The following is an 18,046-nucleotide window of genomic DNA, read 5'->3' on the forward strand; positions in this document are numbered from 1 at the left end:
TTTTTATTGCTAAAAATGAAAAATCTAGTCTTACTCTCTTTACTCTCTTTCCTCTTTCATATACTCTCTTTCCTCTTTCATATACACCATTAGTTTAACTTCATTTAACTAAATAAACACAACTTTTTAAAAGTCTGTGCTGAAAAGAAACGTCGAACATTAGAGTTTATGGAGGAAAAATCATGTCGATCATTACTTTTCTACTTTAAAGTACTATCAGCATTTTAATTCTGTGGTGGAGATTGGTGTGACTGGGATTTTCATTAAAGGAATCACGCGTAGCAACTAGTACTAAATTTTGTTGTAAAGAATGATTCAACTCAAAACCATAAACCACACCATTTTATTAGTATAAATCGGACTATCTACCATCGCTTTTTGATATAAAAATAATTAAAGGCAAAGTTTCACACTAGAAACAAAACAGTATTGAAACTAATCATACCCCAATCTGGACGCCAATCTTAGTGAAATACATTGAACATCTCTCTAAAAGGGCATACTAAGCTTAACACCAAACATTACTTCTCCCATTACTGCAATAGGATGGTTTCCAACAGCAAAATCCAACACAAACTATCAACAATATATTCATCAGCCTTCCTCAAAGCCATACTTACTATGACAGCCCTCTCTCCTCTCCTCAGCAAAGCTCAAGCAGCAGAAGGAGCCGTGACGTACATCACTTCGGGTGCGTTAGCCTCATTCATGACCGCAGCAACGAAAGGCTGCAGATCCAGACGGCCGCCTTCAGTAGCCGGGGTGGGAGACATCTTCAAGTCCAAAGAGTGGTCGTTGTAAATGTCCCACCATTTCTTAACCAGCATCTTGATGTCTTCTCTCTGCATGTTCTCTTCCTCCCCCGTGTATCGCCATGGCTTAGACCCTGCAGCGCAGTAGTGAACCACTTTGACTCGGTCGAGCTCCACGTTTTCTGGGTGGCGCCAAAGCATGGCTAGGACAAGGTTGTACACATTTGGTATTGGCTTGTACACATCCCTAAAAAACATGTTCAGAAAATCCTGCCATAAACAAATCAGAAAAAACTTAGGCTCCTTTTGGACCAGCAGAATTAGAATTGGAGCATTCAATTCCAAATCCATTGTCCGGCACCACAAAAAGTTGAATTCGGAAATGAATTACAATTCTAATTCCTCCCGAAAAAGTAGTATATACATAATGTACCTGCTCAGCGAAAGAAGTGGGAGGGGTGATCTTGAGGGTAGCAAGGAGGCTCTCATAGGTGGCAAGACTGGGCTCGAAGACGAACATGCCGGCGTTGAAGTAGAGTGCCGGAGGCGGGCCCATCTCCGCAGGCCACGTCACTTTCTCTGGGCACTGCTGGCAGTAGCCAATCTTGTACTGCGGCGTGTGGCTCCATGTTTTCTCGCAGAAGCAATCCATGACCGCATAAAAATAACCATCCTCCAAATCAAACAGATGGTCTATGTTCTCAAACACTTGAATGTCACCATCCAAGTATATCATCTTGCTATACTCCACAAACTTCACACCCAAAACAAACAAAAAAATTATCAGCAAATCAAAAATTAATCACACCCCACAAATGCCATATCAATGAAAAACATAATGCATGATGTTAAACAAACTCATTCTTATCACACAAACTTGATAATATTTCTATCTCATCTGTATATTCTTAGATAATTCTCCCCTTATTAAGCCTTTCAAGGGTATGAGTGACCTAATTCTATAATCTATAAAGATAAGTTTCCAGAATCGGACAGGAAAACCCACGTGTTTGGCATGCAAAGCTAGGTGTTATAGCAACACTACCTTATCCAGAAGATGCTAAACTAGTTGGATCGATCTAGTATATACTAGAAGAAAAGAACAGTTAAAATAACTTTTTAATGCGGGATACTAAAATATATTTCTAATAATACTAGTACTAATTTTAAAAAATCTTCGCCTCTATTAAAATTAGAGAACACAGATGAAACTATCATAAAAAAAAAATCAAAATCATAGATAATTTATCACGACTTAGTCACTGCTACTCCTTCAGTCCCCGATTAATTGTTACTCTTTTCCATTTCTGTCCGTCTTTCAATAATTGTCATACTTTATTTTTACCATAAATGATAAGCAGGTCCCCCATTCCACTAAGTCACTTCACTCACATTTTATTATAAAACTAACATAAAAAAGTGGATCTCACCTTCCACTAACTTTTTCAACCAATTTTTCTTTATATTTCTTAAAACTCGTGCGTGGTTAAGGTGGCAAGTACCTCCCAGATACGGAGCTTGGAGTAGTTGATGACGTAATACGCCATGGCGAACTGCGTCTGGTTCTCAGGCGGGAAGACAGGCTCGATCTCCCGAACTATGCAGCCTTGCTCCTCCAGTATGCGGCGGTGCTTTGCCGGCACGTCAGGAAGCACCGCCACCACGAGAGGATACGCTGTCTTGACCTTCCGCAGGCCCTTGGCCAGCCCCACCACGCCCTTCACGTAGTCCCCATTGCCGGCCAAGAAAGTCACGTAAGCTCTCGATCGCAGCGACGTCGTTTTGGCTGTAGCTGCCGCTGCTGCCGTGACTAGCTCGGGAGCCATGGAAAGGGACAAGTTTTGCAAACTGATGTGAATTTGAAATTTTTTCCTTTGATGTTAAGTTGTTGGAGATAGTATATTTGTTGTGACGGAGTAGAGTTTATATAGTTAAAAAAATGGACAACTGTGTTTAATTTTATAAACGATGATAAATCGCCACAAGACACGTGTACCTTCATAGGATCGGACGGCTGTTTAGGATTATGGCGGGATGTGGAATCTTCTGGATTGTGAGATAAGAAGAAGAAACTAGAACTCCACTGGAAATGTAGGATTACTGGCCACAATTTATTAACTGCTACAAATATTAGTAATAATTTAATATAGACCACTGATGTTTTATGTAATCTGTTCAAATTATTTATATCTATGCAAATTTATTTTCTGTATCATTAAAATTCTCTTATTCACGTTTTTTTTTTCTTGCCACATTAGCATTTTACCTTTCAGCTCAGCATCTGAATAATGCCCTAAATTCTGTCATTAAAATTCACGATCTCCATTTTCATCACTATGTTTCAATTTTTTATATTATCGAATAGTATAATAAAATAGTAAAATAACATAAATTAAAGGCGAGAAACGTCATAATTCCGTTAGAATTTGTTGGGAAATCATTGAGATTCATTTCTTACTTTCTTGAGAGGTCAAAATAAGATGGGAGAAGAGATTGGTCATTGGAGTGAAGGGTGATAAATGGGGTGAAAATAGGATATTTATAGAGCCAAAAATAGGATTACTATACACAAATTTAATAAAAATGGGTGAGATTTATGGGTGCTATTGTGTGTGGCCTAATAAGTCTCCAACTATTTTTTTTTCTCTATACTTTTAGGTTGTAATTTTTGAATTAAAATATGTGTCGTCCACTCTGTACAGATACGGAGAGTATTACTAGTGTTTTATATAGAAGAGAATGATTTTAAAACCCAAATTATAATTGTTTTATTAAAATGTTCTCAAATTCGAGAATTATTTGATTATACCACAAACTATTTTCTTTGTATAAAAATGTCGCATCTATACAATCTTCAAATAACTTGATGGGAACGTAGTTTATATTTCATGTCATGTCATTTGGAGTATTTTTTTAAAATATACCCCATAGGATCGAACAAATTAAAGGGGCGAAAAATAGATGCAAGATATTCTTGATACAAAGATAATCTCTACTATATAAACAAATAAGTATACGAGGCGATGACGGACGCAGAAACTGAAACTCGTGGGATTGAATAATTGAATAATTATCATATATAATATAATATTTAGATAATTATGTAAAAAATATGACTCCCTCCACCCATGATTTAAACCCCTTTCTAAACACAAATTTTAATAAAAATGTGAGTTTGAAAAAAAAATGGAATCTAAATCTTATTTTTAATAATTAGTTTATAATAAAAATAGGAATTATAATGAATTTATGAATATGAGATCTACATATATATTTAATAATAGTAAAATAAGACTTCTATTATCAGACATACCTAAATGGTAAAATGAATATTATTATTGGGTGGAGATTGTACGATTTAAGTTGTTTATTTTCTCACTTAAATATATATTTCTAATATTGAAATATTTTATAAATAATTATTTAATGGTTTATCATAAGTTAGAAAACAATAATAGAATGCAATGGAATTATTGTTTATAGAGAAGAAAAACTATAAACATAACTGTACTTAAATAATCATTTTTATTAGATTTATGTAAAAGAAGCCTGCTCATTGAGGCCCACGTACTGAGCCCATTTCAACGCTTCTTCTTCCTCAACCGATCTGAATTCCCCTCTCCATCTCTCTCATCTAATCTTCCCACTGATTATCCCTCTCTTCTTTTCATTTTTCTGCAAAGTTTGAATGAATGAGGTGGATGTCCACTGCGCGAGGTCAAGACGGAGCTTCGTGGGGTCGGGAGGAGAAATTTTTCTTTGATCGGAGGTCTGTGAATGAAGTTTACGGTGGCGCTCGTCAGACCCCACCCAACCTCACCTGGGTCCGTCACTGATACAAGGAGTCCACAGGAACAACGCAGTTGGTTAATGAGGGACAGAGTTACCAAATAATTGCAAGAAATAATTACTACTGTATGAGAAATGTTTTGGAGACGTAATGGCATTGCTATAATAGGGTGTAATTAGTAATTTTGTATTTAATTTTATTTTTGATTAAAATTATAGTTTATCAATATACCTTATTGCCCCTACATATATAATTATCTAATCAAGAAGTATTAGTTAAGATCTACTCCATAAGAGTACTTCATTAACAGAAATATATTAACAGAAATATATATGGATTTAGCTGGGACCACAGCTTTAAATTAATTGATCCATATCATTTTTTTTATATGTACTTTAAAAACAAATGAATCAAAAAGATAAGAATAAATGTCAACAATTTTCGTTAATAATGACAAAATAATTAAACATATATTCAAAAATGTTAAAATTTCGAATGCTTAAAATTAATACAGTACTATATGTTTATTTAAAAATATACAATTATACTTTATATTTTTTTGTTGTAAAATATTAGAGCCCTTAGTTCAATTCAATATAACATGTAACACATTTATATTTGATATAAGATATATTAATTCCAAATGAGGTTACAGTATTGATTTTAAGAATTCATAATTTTGAGTTTTTTTATGTACTTTTCTCAAATTTTAATTTCTGTAAATGTCTAATTTTTGGGAACGTTATAATTGGATTCGATCAAAATATTATCACATGATCTTAGTTCTTAACTTGTTATTCAATATCTTAAAGATATATAATTACTAATATTTTTCTTTTATTTATAAATAAACTTCTTGGCTCATTTCGCTATCATGCAATAATTTAAAAAAATTGATACGATATGATTTATTCATACTAATTGAATTTAAAGTTTTGAGTTCAAAATTTTAATAATTTTATAATTAATTCTTTACTTTTTAAAATAGTATTAAATTATATAAATTCTTAATTTTGAAACTTTACAAACCTCTATCAAAAAAATTATCACATTTTAAACTCATTTATTTAATATTTCAAAGCTTCATATTTAATATTTACTCTTTTTTATAAAATATAGTACTAGAGTCTTAGCTTAATTCTTCATGCAATAAATTAAAATTTGAAAAATAATAGTATATTAATAATGATTCAGTTCACATTTTTAATTATAGGAATTTCATAATTTTGATTTTATTTTTTATTTTTAAAATTTGATTTTTTAATTATTACAATTTTAAATAAGTAGAAAATTTGTAATTTTGTAGAATATATACTCTCAAGAAAATACAGATATATAAAGAAAAAAAATGAAAATGTGTGTGGTTATGTTAATCAGACATCACATTAATGTACCATATTAACTGAAATTCTTCACATTAAAATCCCCTAAAATGAAAATTATCCATAATTACACTATTAAGGATATATTAGTCAAAATCTAAATCACTACCCACTTGGAAGAAATATAAATTTTAGTACAAGAGATAATCCTATATGATGAGCACGAATTTAAAAACACTGGTAAGATTATAACTGATCAAATGTTTCTGTTACACCAGCTGTGTTAATTTGTCTTTCAATTATAGTTGGACCTAATTTAAATTGTGGTTACAATTTACAAAGGACAGCAGATTATAATTTTAATCCAACGGTTCCTTTAACTGATTAAACGGATGGAAGCTTCTCGAGATTTTGTAGATTTTTAATGTAATACTCCCTCCGTCTCTGATTAAGAGTCACACTATGATCAGACACGAGTTTTTTAAAAAATGTAAAGAAAAGTTGGTTGAAAAAGTTAGTGGAATGTGAGATCCATTTTTTTATATTGATTTTATAATAAAATGTGAGTGAATTGAGTTAGTGGAATGTAGGACCAACTTACTATTTATGGTAAAAATAAAGGGTGAGTAATAAATATTCACTCTTAATACAATTAAGTTGTTACTATATTGATGGATAATATTGCTTTTTAAATATGTCTCATATGTAGTACTCCTCCATTCCAGCCTAACTGATACGCTTTCTATTTTGACACAAGAACTTAGGTAGTGATGTTTAATTACTTAAATTATTAATAATAAAGTAGGAGAGAGATAATAACATAAGAAAAAAAAAGATAATAACATAAGAAAAAAAAAAGATAATAAGAGCATCTCCAATGGTAGGCTAGCCGATTGACGTGGCTAGCCGGTCGGCTAGCCGAACCATTGGAGTAGGCTAGTCGAATTTCGGCGAAAAAACCGGCCAAGGCTAGCCGATTGCGTGTGGCTGGCCGATGCGCTGGCCGCCATTGTGGCGGCCCGATCGGCCAGCGCCAATTTTTAATTTTTTTTTTAAACCTATATAAACGCGATTTTAGTTTCATTTTCATTTGCACCGCTTGTTTTAACGAGTTTTCATTTTCATTTTAGTTGGGCCAATGACGATGAAGCCGGTCCAAGCCACGGAACGGCCACCCCTAACGTACGACGTGGGGTACCTCTCGATGAAGCCGGCCGCCTCAAGGAATTTGCCGACATGCGCCAAGTGGATGCTCATATTCAACTCCAAAAGGATATAATTGAAGAGTTGTGGGCACGGAGGACTGCACGGCGATAGTTTTTTTTCTTTATTATGTACCTTTTTAAATGTAATTTTTTTTATCTATGTACCTTTTTAAATGCAATTAATGAATCTTTCCGTATATGTCTCGTAAATTTAATTCCGTAATTTAATCGTAATTTTAATTCCGTAAATGTAGTATATTTTGAATTATTTTTTTTGCGACTGGCCTATGGCTGGCCTAAATCTGAGGTTGCATGTGGATTTTTAGTGCTGCTGACGTGGCAGGGAGAGATAGTGGCTGGCTTAATAGCATTGGAGATGCTCTAACGTACATTAGTGAGAATAAAGTAAGAAAAAAAAAAAAAAAAAAGTAGGATATATGATAAAGCGGGAGAAAGGAGAATAAAGTAGGGGATAGGAGTGGTAAATTATTACCAAAAGAGAAAACGACTCACTTAGGTTGGGACGTACCGAAAAGGAAAACGTCTCACTTAGGTTGGACAAAGAGAGGATTAAATAAGTTAATGCTAAAACAAAATTTTAATTTTATATATAAGCTTCCCAAAATTTAATTTATGTTCTTCTTGAACTTGAAACTTCTATTGCGTTACAATTTGTATAGTCGAACTTCAATTCACTCAAAAGTTGTAAGAATGGGAAAATTATGAGTTGACAGCAACTGGATCCACATTTTTTTCATGTTGCACTGCTGAAATAATGGAAAGGGTAAGTAAAGTAGAACCACAAAATTCACATGCCTTTTAATTTGCTCTCTTCTGCGATAATTGATCGACATCGAGGGTCCATAAACAGCTACACATTATAAGAATTGCATTTCTTTATTCAATTGTCATCGATTTATTATGGACACCCTCAAATCTCAATAATTAACAACATAATGTTTTATTCCCAATAATTAACATCACGAGCTTTGACTTGTGCACAGCAGCATCTCGAATTTTATTTCAGTTTAAAGCTTAAAACAAATAATGTGACGGCAAGTGGGGACGGCGACATCGCTAACCACAAATTGACAAAACGTAGCAGACAAAAATGAAAAGCAGTTTTATTAAACACGTGCTACAGAAATGGGAGTAAGATCTCTTATTTTTTTATAAAAGGAAAAATGCTCGAGCCAAGGAGATGAGCAAGGGAAACAACCCTCAAACCACAATAACAAATCTAAACCCAAGTTAGCACCAAGAGTAAATTAATGCTAAAAAGTAAAAACAATCTAAGCCAGGGCTTTAGGTACTATTACCAAAAATAAACGCAAACACAAACTCAGAACTAAGGTTTATCTGCCATCGCATGCACCCAACCAAATCCTAATATCTTCCAAATTAATCAAAAAATCTGGCGCATAAGGAAAGTTTGGGCATCATTCTTTAATCCAAGTTCCCATTCGCCATAAGAGTCGTCTCTTCTCAAATTCTCAGTTGGGTATAAAGTTTTGAAAAATTATTTTATTTTTGATATCACGAATATAAGAGTAGTAATTAGATATAATAAGAGTTTCAATAAATTCTTTATAAAAAATGTTCATTAATTAAGAAATGTAAAAAGAAATAAAATATAGTAGTATGAGTTTTTCAGCCTTGGACTACTAATAAACAAGCTTTACTTATTTCACACATTCATAAATTAATTAAAATATTATGTTAATATTGTAGTAGACCAAATTGAACCAAGAGATGGTTGGGAATTGAGATAGTCTCTCTTACACTCCATTTTAGTGAAGCATCCGTCTTGGGACGATATATTCTTATTTTGATGAGGGGATAATTTCAAACTGTACGTAATGATACTACTATAATCTAACATATTATGATTAGTTAGGAATTTAGGATTAATGTTGAGTGATATAAAAAGAGTAATGGGAAGCAAGTGAAATAAAATGAGTGGAGTAATATGGAATAATATTTGGTTGTCTCTATTCGAGTCTGGCCCCAACTTATACATAGCCCACACTTACATTTTGAAATTGATGTGTTCCCTGCTTTATTGAATATAGTATGTGGATATGTGAGTGTGACCACACACACCCCAAATAATTTATTGGCAAATCAAATGAGTATGAAATCCATTATTAATGCAAACAGTGTTTTATTTTATTTTTGACAAAGTCAAATTTGAAAGTTATCAATCAGAGTTATTTTAGTATATCAATTTGTTGTATATATAATAAAAATATATTTACAGGTATTCATTCTAGTACAAGTTCGAGCGATTGATTTTTCTTATTAAAAATGTGCAAATTAAAGCATAATACTCTGAAGTGATATATGCGTTTTTAACATATGCCATATTCTACTTATCTGAGCAAAATAAAATTATTACTACCTTCAGTTAAGTTTTAATTGTGAGTAAATATAGAATTTTAAATTAGTTATTCGACAGTAAATAAAATTCCAACGTCGATGGGCCTAATACTCCATATATTGGCCCAATTTTAAATATAGAATTATATATGACGATGCAAATAAGGCCCAATTTTATATATGGGCCTTTCAATTGTAGCCTAAAATCGAAGGTTAAATTGTAGTAGTACTCCATATATGGGCTTACGCTTTTTAAAAATGACACATTTTGGGTCAATCCTAGTACTTATTTTGCTTAAATTCTAGAAGTAATTTTTAAAGTTTATAATTTAATGGATTATAATTTTTTCAACCAGATCCGAATATAATCTTTTTTTTAGCATAAATTGCACATTTTATTTAAAAAAATAATACAGTAAATAATTCAAGAGTTGTGTTGGCTTTCCATCTAACACAACATATTCATGCTTGGTACGATGGAATGAAATGAGGATGGAATGGAATGAAGGTTCCATTTTGCTTGGTATAATTGAATGAAATGGGAGCGGAATGGAATGAAGGTTGAAATGGAACGAATATAGGAATGAAATGTCCATTTTCTTGGATTTCTTTTGCATTTTCATCCATTCACTCATTCATTATGAATAAAATAAAAGTAGGAATCACATTTCATTCCACCATTCCATTCCATCGTGCCAAGAAACTCATAATTAGAGCCCACTAATTCTTGTTAGGCTTTATACTCCTATTTAGCATTCGCAGTAATTTTTAAGATCAATATCCGTATTTAATTGTTTAATAATTTAAGTGAAGAAACAAATGTTAAATTGAAATCCATAAAATTGTGAGATTGAGAATTAGCAGAATGCAGTGGAATATCCAAACGTCGATCGCCGTTCTCTCGCTCCTCTTCCTATCAGGCGGCGCCGCTCCCACGGCGTACGATGCAATCCAATCCTACGGTTTCCCTATCGGTATCCTCCCAAAGGGTGTAACACTCTACGATTTGGACGATTCAACCGGAAAATTCAACGCCTATATCAACGGTTCCTGCAGTTTCTCTTTGGAAGGCTCGTATCAGCTCAACTACAAATCTGTCATCAGCGGCTACATACGTAAAGATAAGCTCACTAATTTATCTGGCGTTCAAGTCAAAGTGCTGTTTGTATGGTTGAGCATTGTCGAGGTCAGGAAAAACGGTGATAAGCTCGAATTTTCCGTTGGGATTGCATCCGCAGGCTTTGCGATTGATAATTTCTTTATCTGTCCCCAATGTGGCTGTGGATTGGATTGCAATGGCCTCGACGGGGAGGATCTTACGAGTGATTCTCTTGTTTCTTCGATTTAAAATCGAGGTATAATTGATTTAGGATTTTTTGCTTACTTTGTGTTTAACTGGTGATAAAATTAATAGTGTATGATAGCATGAAGATTGTTGTGCTCAATTTCACTTTGCTTATTCATTGTGTTCACGCATTGTTTGAGGCTATTTGAGTGGCATTGAGTTAGGGTTGAGTAATGTTCTCTGCTGATCATCTTCACTATCAGTTGCTAATAAACAATGGGATCATTGATATGTAGATATGGTCCTGTATGCTATTAGGTGTGCAAATTAGTGGTGGTTTGGTTAATTCTGGATGAGAGCAGAAAGCATGAGTAATTCTGGATTGAACAGAGAGCTAGAAACATTGATTTCAATGAATTGTTGATAGTTAAACCAAGCACTGAAGTTCTGGAGTCATTTGAAAATTGTAGTTTTCCCAAATCCACTAGGTGTTCCATGAGGATTACTCTAAGAGCAAGCTTCAAAGAGCTGTACAAGAACAAGAGTATTCAGCAAAACAGAAAGAGCAAAACGTTGTGCATTGGGATTTGGATGCTTAGGGGGTCAATCGATAATTCTAGTCGGAGAGAATTTGGAGAGTGCAATTGTGCTTCGTTAACAAGACAATAATTTTATGAATAGGCCTAGTGAAAGGCAAAACAGCCTTGTTTTAGTGAAAAACCATCCATAGCTACTGCAGGTTCTGATGAATTTCACACTTCAACCTTTGTTAGCCTCACTTTTAGTCAGTTTTTGCATTTGTGGATTATATGAGAAGGTCATGCACCGCTTCTACTCAGCTGTGGTGATCCATTATACAGCATCAAATAGCTATATAAACCAAGAGGCAGACAAATTTCGGTGGTTATGGAAATAATGAACCATTTGAATATCTAAATTTGATAACTGGTCTTCTACTTGTTATTTTGTGCAAATAGCTTGATTGTGCATTTGTGCCTTACTGCCTTATCCCACTATTATTATCTGCTGGCTATGTTATGGATCATAATCTTATCATGATTATCTGCAGTTGTGTGCTTTATTATATATTTTTCTAAAATTGTATATAAGGTGAATAATGAAGTGCAGTCAGTGTAGTGATTTTCCTTTAGTATCAGAACATGCCAGTGTGTTACTTCATCAGTTCTATCAGTATGAATAGAAACTTGTAACAGACTTTTATCACTCTTTTAAGTGTTACATTTCGCAACTCTATGAACAGTGAATCTCCTCTCTCTGCTTTAGGTGATCAGTTGTCATGTCCTCTTTGTTCTATCTTTTTAAGCAATTTAAGTCGTCTGAGCATGATTTTAGATGGAACCGTGATCTTTTCGACTACATAGTTTAGTCTCTAAGGTCACCCTTTTATTAATCCTCTTTTTCTGTATCTTCTGTGATGATTTGCAGGATTAGCTCTGATTGGGATACTTACAAAAATAATCTATGACCACAACTTCTCTGTGGAAAGATACTCCAATTCGATTTTGATGGACAGGGAGTGGTATTTTCACCAGAAGAAATCATCTTTCCATCATACTTCAGTTTGTTGATTCATACGAGTAGTTAAATGATGCTTATGCATTCCGAAAATGAAATTCGAGATTGGAGCATGAAAAGGTGAAAAAATGCAGACACTTTTGTAGCATCGATCTGGTCAGAAATTTGAATTTCTCTGACCTCCTATCCATTTACCCTTATCTTGCTTAGCAGGCAAAAGGCCAATCAATGGGGTCAAACAGTTTAATTATCGATTTAATATGTAAAATTCAATGAAATTTGATGCTGGGCTCTAACTTCGTACGTAGCTCAGACAGTTGTTTCAATGAATACAAAATACTGCGTCGCTTTCTAACTCAAGATATACCACTTTGCTAATATCAAATCATAGTTTACTGTGTAAGTGTATTAATAGTGTCAAGAGACATAATGATGCTCTTATGCAACATTGTGTAGGAAATTAATCGGTGGAGTGGACTTTGTATGTCTACTAAATGTTGAGTGAACAAGATATTATTGCTCATGATAAGTATCTATGAATTGTGATTGTAATTTAAATTATTCAGAAGAGAAAACTGTAATTTACTAATTACTAATTTGAGTGGACATTGTATGTTTACTACATATGAGTAACGTGACTCATGCAAACGCCAAATTTACACTAGAAGTCTAGAAGACCAAGTAGTTAGAGGGCAATATTTTTTTTGTTTTGTTTTATACTCCCTCCGTCCGCAAATAAGAGTCCCGTTTTTTCATTTTAGTCCGTCCGTGAATAGGAGTCGCGGTTCATTTTTACCATAAATGATAATAGGGTCTCACATTCAACTAACTCATCCCACTCACATTTCAAATAAAACTAATATATACAATAATACAAGTAATATCTCTATTTCACTAACTTTTTTCCAACAACTTTTCTTAACATTTCTTAAAACACGTGCCGCCAAGGAATGAGACTCCTAATGGCGGACGGAGGGAGTACCGTATAAAAACTAAACCAACCTAACATGCTAATGAAATTCAAGTTTAAGGTATATAGCTTTAATAATATACTCTACTATTAGCTTATAGTCCATGTCCAATTAAAACGACTTTGCTCTTTAGCTTTTTATACAAAAATGTGAATATATATGTAAATATGTACGTACACGATTTTTAATATAATCCGAATAACTTACCGCTTACAAATTTTATGCACCATTTTATATTAATCTCATATTCTATTTATAAAAATACGAGATTAAATATTTTTTCACATTATACATCTCTATCAAATAACCACAAATCCACAATCTCTTGGTTTGTGATTATGAGAAAGTCCTACATTGCAACACGTGTATTTAGGGAAATAATTAAGAATCATAATATCATTGAATAACGAGAGTTGTTTACTTTAAATACTAAAGTTATTATTCTATGAAAAATAGGTTTAGCTTCGTTGAATTAAGAAATGACACCTCGATAATAAGTCGAATGCATTGTCACTCTTTAATTTGTCCATAACTGCATGATGAGATGTCGAGGCCATTATATTTTGTAGATTGGCTATTTACCTAATTTTATTCCATCATTTAATCTCGTTTTATTTTGTTAGGTAGTTACGCTGCTCACAAAGCAGAATACTATTATCATATTCTTAGTGGTGCTTAGAGCCTTAAACTAACTTCAATTCCCTCGATATTCGTTGCGACCTATGTTATGTCTCTAAATTTACTACTAGGGGATCGGGTGGGGGTCCGTGCGACTAATTTTCCTTTATCGAGGCCTAAAATTACCATGTCCACCCACTTCGTTTACCTCCGGCGTCGCTCCGAACACCGAAATAATAGTCACGTCCACACTAAATTAAGCTAATACTTATATATATTCTGCCCTCTCTGTTTTTGGATCTTGGATCCACCACTACTAAATTCATTATTGTGAACATTGAACTAGGACGTAGTAGAATTATACTTCTTCCATCCCATAATAGGATAAAAGTAGGTTGCAAAAGTTAGTATATGAGATCTATTTTTTATATTGATTTTATAATATAATGTAAGTGGAGTGATTTAGTTGAATGTGAGATATATTTACTATTTATAGTAAAAGTAAAATGTGAATCTTATTATTGAACGAGCTGAAATGACAAAATGTGACTCTTATTGTAGAAATGACGAAGTGCTTACTAGAACCGTTATGAGATTATTTACGCGTAAAAACAATTGAAAACAAAAGGCAAAGTTATCTCACTTTAACCTAAAGGTTTCACACGAAACAATAGTAGGAGTAAATAATAAGGAAACTTGTAGAACATGAAAAGTAAAATTGATCAAAATATTGAATTATAATACTATATTTTAATAATAATAACATAGCAACGAAAATACAGATCCATTTGAACACAGTAATAACTAATAATAATAGCAGGAACGATGAGCAATATGAGCAGGCAATTTGTGCTTAAATTCAATAAAAAATCTATGGTGTTCATCTATCGCGGGCCGGGCCGGGCCAAACGAGACCACGCCGTCTCGATGGGTTCATTTAGCATTGTTCTTGCTCCTGATGAGCATCTTTCTCAACTCCGCCGGGTCAAGCTCCTTCGCATTAGATTCGGGTGTGTAGTATCCGGTAAGCGGGTCGGGCACCCATGCGCTCTCCCCTGCCTTCTCCGATCCCTTCTTCAGCATCACATTCGGTGCCCCAACAACCCGGCCCACCCCCTGCGCCTGCGACGCAGCAGAGTATCCCCTCCTGTTTCAATTAATCAAAACTTAATTTAATCAATAATGTTCCAATTCAAATGCGTTTTTTCATAGAATCTTCGTTTCTGATTAAATCTGATAACGAACCTGGCAAGAGAGGCGGAGATTTGGTTCCCGACGAAGGAAGAGACGGTTTTAACGTTGGAGAAAGAACGTGCCATTTTTTCAAGATTTGGAAATACAGCTGATTTTTTTTTATCTAATAAGATATGGATATATTTGTGGGAGGGAGGTGCCCTAGGGTTATGAATTGATGTTGCAGTGAGGAAGAGAGCCGCCATATTTATAGAGAAATGGGAAGGGAAAATTCAAAGAAAGAAAAAGCAAAATTGGGCGGGCCGCGTCAATTGGAAATACAATTTGCTTCTTGCCCTCGTTGACACCCGGTCAATGTGTACTTTTCTTCATTTCTGTTGTGTACAATTTAATTGCCAAAAATAAAAATGAGACATTAAAGAAAAAATGAGATATTATGGAGTGAGTATAAATTACTACTAACAAAATTATAACAAAGTGAATACTAGTTGATTAATCGATTACGAAATTAGTCCAAATCCATAATTATATCAGTTAGCCGATTAACCGAAAATAATTGCAATAACCCATATTTTTTTAGCTAAAATATTTGGAATATGATTTTGCTGTTATTAACAATTGATGGTCCACCAAAAATCGAAATGAATTTTGGAATGTCAAAAAAGTTTTAAAATTGAAAACAATACGAAAGCTCTTATTTTTGCTGTAAAAAATTTCCCGCGACAAACAATTCATGTAGTGAAGTTGAATTAAATACTCCCTCCGTCTCGCTTAAGATGACACGTTTTCCTTTTTAGTTTGTCCCAACCAAGATGACACATTTCCTTATTTGGAAATTTTCTCTCTCCAATTAATACACTCAACCACTTTTTCTCACCCCTATTAAAATATTCACCTTTCATTCTCTCTCTATTTTAATACTTCCACTCACCGTTTCTCTCTCCAATTAAACACATTAACCAATTACTCCTAAAACCCCGTGCCGGCTAAGGAATGTGTCATCTTAGCCGGGACGGAGGGAGTATTAGTTATAAAAAACATCAACTATAAGAACTTTATATTTTCTGAAATTTAGAAGCTGACTTAGCAAAACGATGTCGTTGCAATTGGCGCTTAATATTATGATATTGTTCTAATACATTTAACTGCTTTTGCGCCAATTTACATTTATAAATTTGAGTAAACTACATAAAAATCCCTAATGTTTACGTTTGTGTCACTGCAGACCCCTAACAAATAAAAATATTGCAGACAACCCTAATCTTAAATATAGTCACATATCTTATTTTTTCTGACTAAAATGCCCTTACGCCCTAAAAGGGTATTTTTGTCATTCTACTATATTATTGACATGTGATTTCTGAGACATTTTTGTCATAAACTTTTTATGTAATTTTCTAATAAGTTCTGGTACTTCATACGTAATTAAAATTTTATTATTATTCACACTTTCTATTTTTTTTATAATATACATATTTATCATTAACCGCATTAATTAATATGAAAATAATAAAATGAGACCCTTTCTTCCTTATAAGGCTCATTTTCTGATATTTTTTTAATATTTTGTATTTCCCTTGATTTTTATTTGTTTTTTTACCTTGATTTATCGATCAATTTTATTTATTATGAAAGTATCCAATTTTGCAGTATTAATTTATAAATTTCCATTGTCTTAATTTCAGATACTATTATTAATAAACCCTATATATTCATATGATGTTAAAAATTTCAGTTGGAACTAAATTAAATTTTTTAGTAAAATATCAATAAATATAAAATCGTCTTAAAGTTAGGCCTAGATTAACAAATTAGTTCCATGATATATAATGAAATAATATTTTAAATGTCCGTGTTTTCAAGAAAATAATTATTGTATCATTTGATTAAATATGAAATACTATTTTTTATTCTATGTATTATTGATTCAGATTTTATTTCATAAATAACTTCATTTTTCTATATTTTTTGGTTGTTTCTCAATGAATCTCCTACATGATATAAGTAGTACTCCATATTGTTACCACTAACTAGAAATAGAGGGATTAAGAAGTTTTTTTTTTTTTTTTTTCTGTAGAAATATTGACAAAACTTTAATCACGTATGAAGTACCAAAACTTATTAGGATATCACAAAGAAGTTGCTGACAGAAATGTGACATAATTCATATGTCAGCGAATTTAGGATTTCCAAAAACGCCCTTTAAGGCATTTGGGCATTTTGGTCCGAAAAATGGCTACAAATACACGATATGTGATTATATTTAAGGTTAGGATTGTCTGACGATATTTTTTTTTGTTAGGGGCCTGCAGTGACACAAATGAAAACGTTAGAAACTTTTTATGTAGTTCACTCTATAAATTTATACGTTTGAGTAATTTGCTAGTATTGGGAGAATAAGTTTAGGACCGGCCTGGTAATAAAATCAAATGTTAATAAAGTAATTGAGAACAACTAAATTAAGTAAATAAATAAGTTCTTAAAAGATAAGTCATAGTTCAGTGGTTTGGGGAAGATACAAAATCATTTTTTTTTTGTTTGCATGGATCAATTTGGGGGAGTTTTGATCATCCAAGTACTAGCTCCACAAAAAGAGTTTTGTCAATCAGCACTAACATAGCTATTTCATATGGAGTGCATCCGACACGAAGGTAAACGCACTTCTACGTTAACATCAACTAAGCTATAATTAATTGTAAAGCTCAAAAAATAGGTATATATTTTAGAAGAGAAACGCGTTATTGATTTTTGTTTCGTTCTAGAATCGCTGGTCTAGCGAGGTCAAGGTATGATTCTCGTGGGCGGGTGCATTCACGCTCCACCATTTTAGACTTTTCTAATTGCCTTTGTTTCCTTACCACGAGAAAACAAATAGTAGTATAATATATTCTTGTAAATAATCGTAATTATAATTTTATGCACACCACATGTACCATCACATTTATATTGCACCTCCTTTTTCTCTTTTCTTCTTTGTCTTTTCTTGTAATTCGA

The 18,046-nt window shown here is 33.1% G+C and overlaps 3 protein-coding genes across 4 annotated transcripts; 1 reads left to right on the forward strand and 2 right to left on the reverse strand.

The window, feature by feature from the left end:
• Positions 1–314: 314 nt before the first annotated feature.
• On the reverse strand, positions 315–2,658 carry LOC125215236 (galactinol synthase 2-like). Its single transcript, XM_048116598.2, has 3 exons — positions 2,255–2,658; positions 1,186–1,506; positions 315–1,022 (listed from the first exon to the last, which is right to left on the reverse strand). The coding sequence occupies exons 1-3, from the start codon at positions 2,576–2,578 to the stop codon at positions 654–656; spliced, it is 1,014 nt and encodes a 337-aa protein (XP_047972555.1). The 5' UTR covers positions 2,579–2,658; the 3' UTR covers positions 315–653.
• A 7,604-nt stretch (positions 2,659–10,262) lies between these two features.
• On the forward strand, positions 10,263–12,624 carry LOC125211126 (uncharacterized protein At5g01610-like). Of its 2 annotated transcripts, none has more exons than XM_089066843.1 (2): positions 10,263–10,803; positions 11,222–12,158. In XM_089066843.1, exon 1 carries the CDS (start codon positions 10,314–10,316, stop codon positions 10,794–10,796), a length of 483 nt encoding a protein of 160 aa, XP_088922969.1. In that variant the 5' UTR covers positions 10,263–10,313; the 3' UTR covers positions 10,797–10,803; positions 11,222–12,158. The 2 variants fall into 2 exon arrangements, with proteins under 2 accessions (XP_088922969.1, XP_047966787.1); XM_048110830.2 differs by lacking the exon at positions 11,222–12,158 and adding an exon at positions 12,180–12,624 and having other exon boundaries at positions 10,266–10,803.
• Positions 12,625–14,571: 1,947 nt separating this feature from the next.
• LOC125211128 (protein SENESCENCE-ASSOCIATED GENE 21, mitochondrial-like) lies at positions 14,572–15,278 on the reverse strand. The gene is made up of 2 exons (XM_048110831.2): positions 15,104–15,278; positions 14,572–15,005 (listed from the first exon to the last, which is right to left on the reverse strand). The coding sequence occupies exons 1-2, from the start codon at positions 15,175–15,177 to the stop codon at positions 14,792–14,794; spliced, it is 288 nt and encodes a 95-aa protein (XP_047966788.1). The 5' UTR covers positions 15,178–15,278; the 3' UTR covers positions 14,572–14,791.
• Positions 15,279–18,046: the final 2,768 nt, after the last annotated feature.

This window comes from Salvia hispanica, chromosome 3 (genome assembly GCF_029641045.1).
Source record: "Salvia hispanica isolate PSC_SH4W2 chromosome 3, Shi_PSC_v1, whole genome shotgun sequence".
NCBI classification, from domain to species: domain Eukaryota; kingdom Viridiplantae; phylum Streptophyta; class Magnoliopsida; order Lamiales; family Lamiaceae; genus Salvia; species Salvia hispanica.

Excerpts from the sequence above, each read along its gene's own strand:
- LOC125215236 (XM_048116598.2), bottom strand. The coding sequence starts at position 2,578 with ATGGCTCCCGAGCTAGTCACGGCAGCAGCGGCAGCTACAGCCAAAACG. Across the intron at positions 1,507-2,254 it reads CCAAGCTCCGTATCTGGGAG|TTTGTGGAGTATAGCAAGAT; the intron begins GTACTTGCCACC and ends TTGGGTGTGAAG. Across the intron at positions 1,023-1,185 it reads CCACTTCTTTCGCTGAGCAG|GATTTTCTGAACATGTTTTT; the intron begins GTACATTATGTA and ends TGTTTATGGCAG.
- LOC125211126 (XM_089066843.1), top strand. The coding sequence starts at position 10,314 with ATGCAGTGGAATATCCAAACGTCGATCGCCGTTCTCTCGCTCCTCTTC.
- LOC125211128 (XM_048110831.2), bottom strand. The coding sequence starts at position 15,177 with ATGGCACGTTCTTTCTCCAACGTTAAAACCGTCTCTTCCTTCGTCGGG. Across the intron at positions 15,006-15,103 it reads ATCTCCGCCTCTCTTGCCAG|GAGGGGATACTCTGCTGCGT; the intron begins GTTCGTTATCAG and ends TAATTGAAACAG.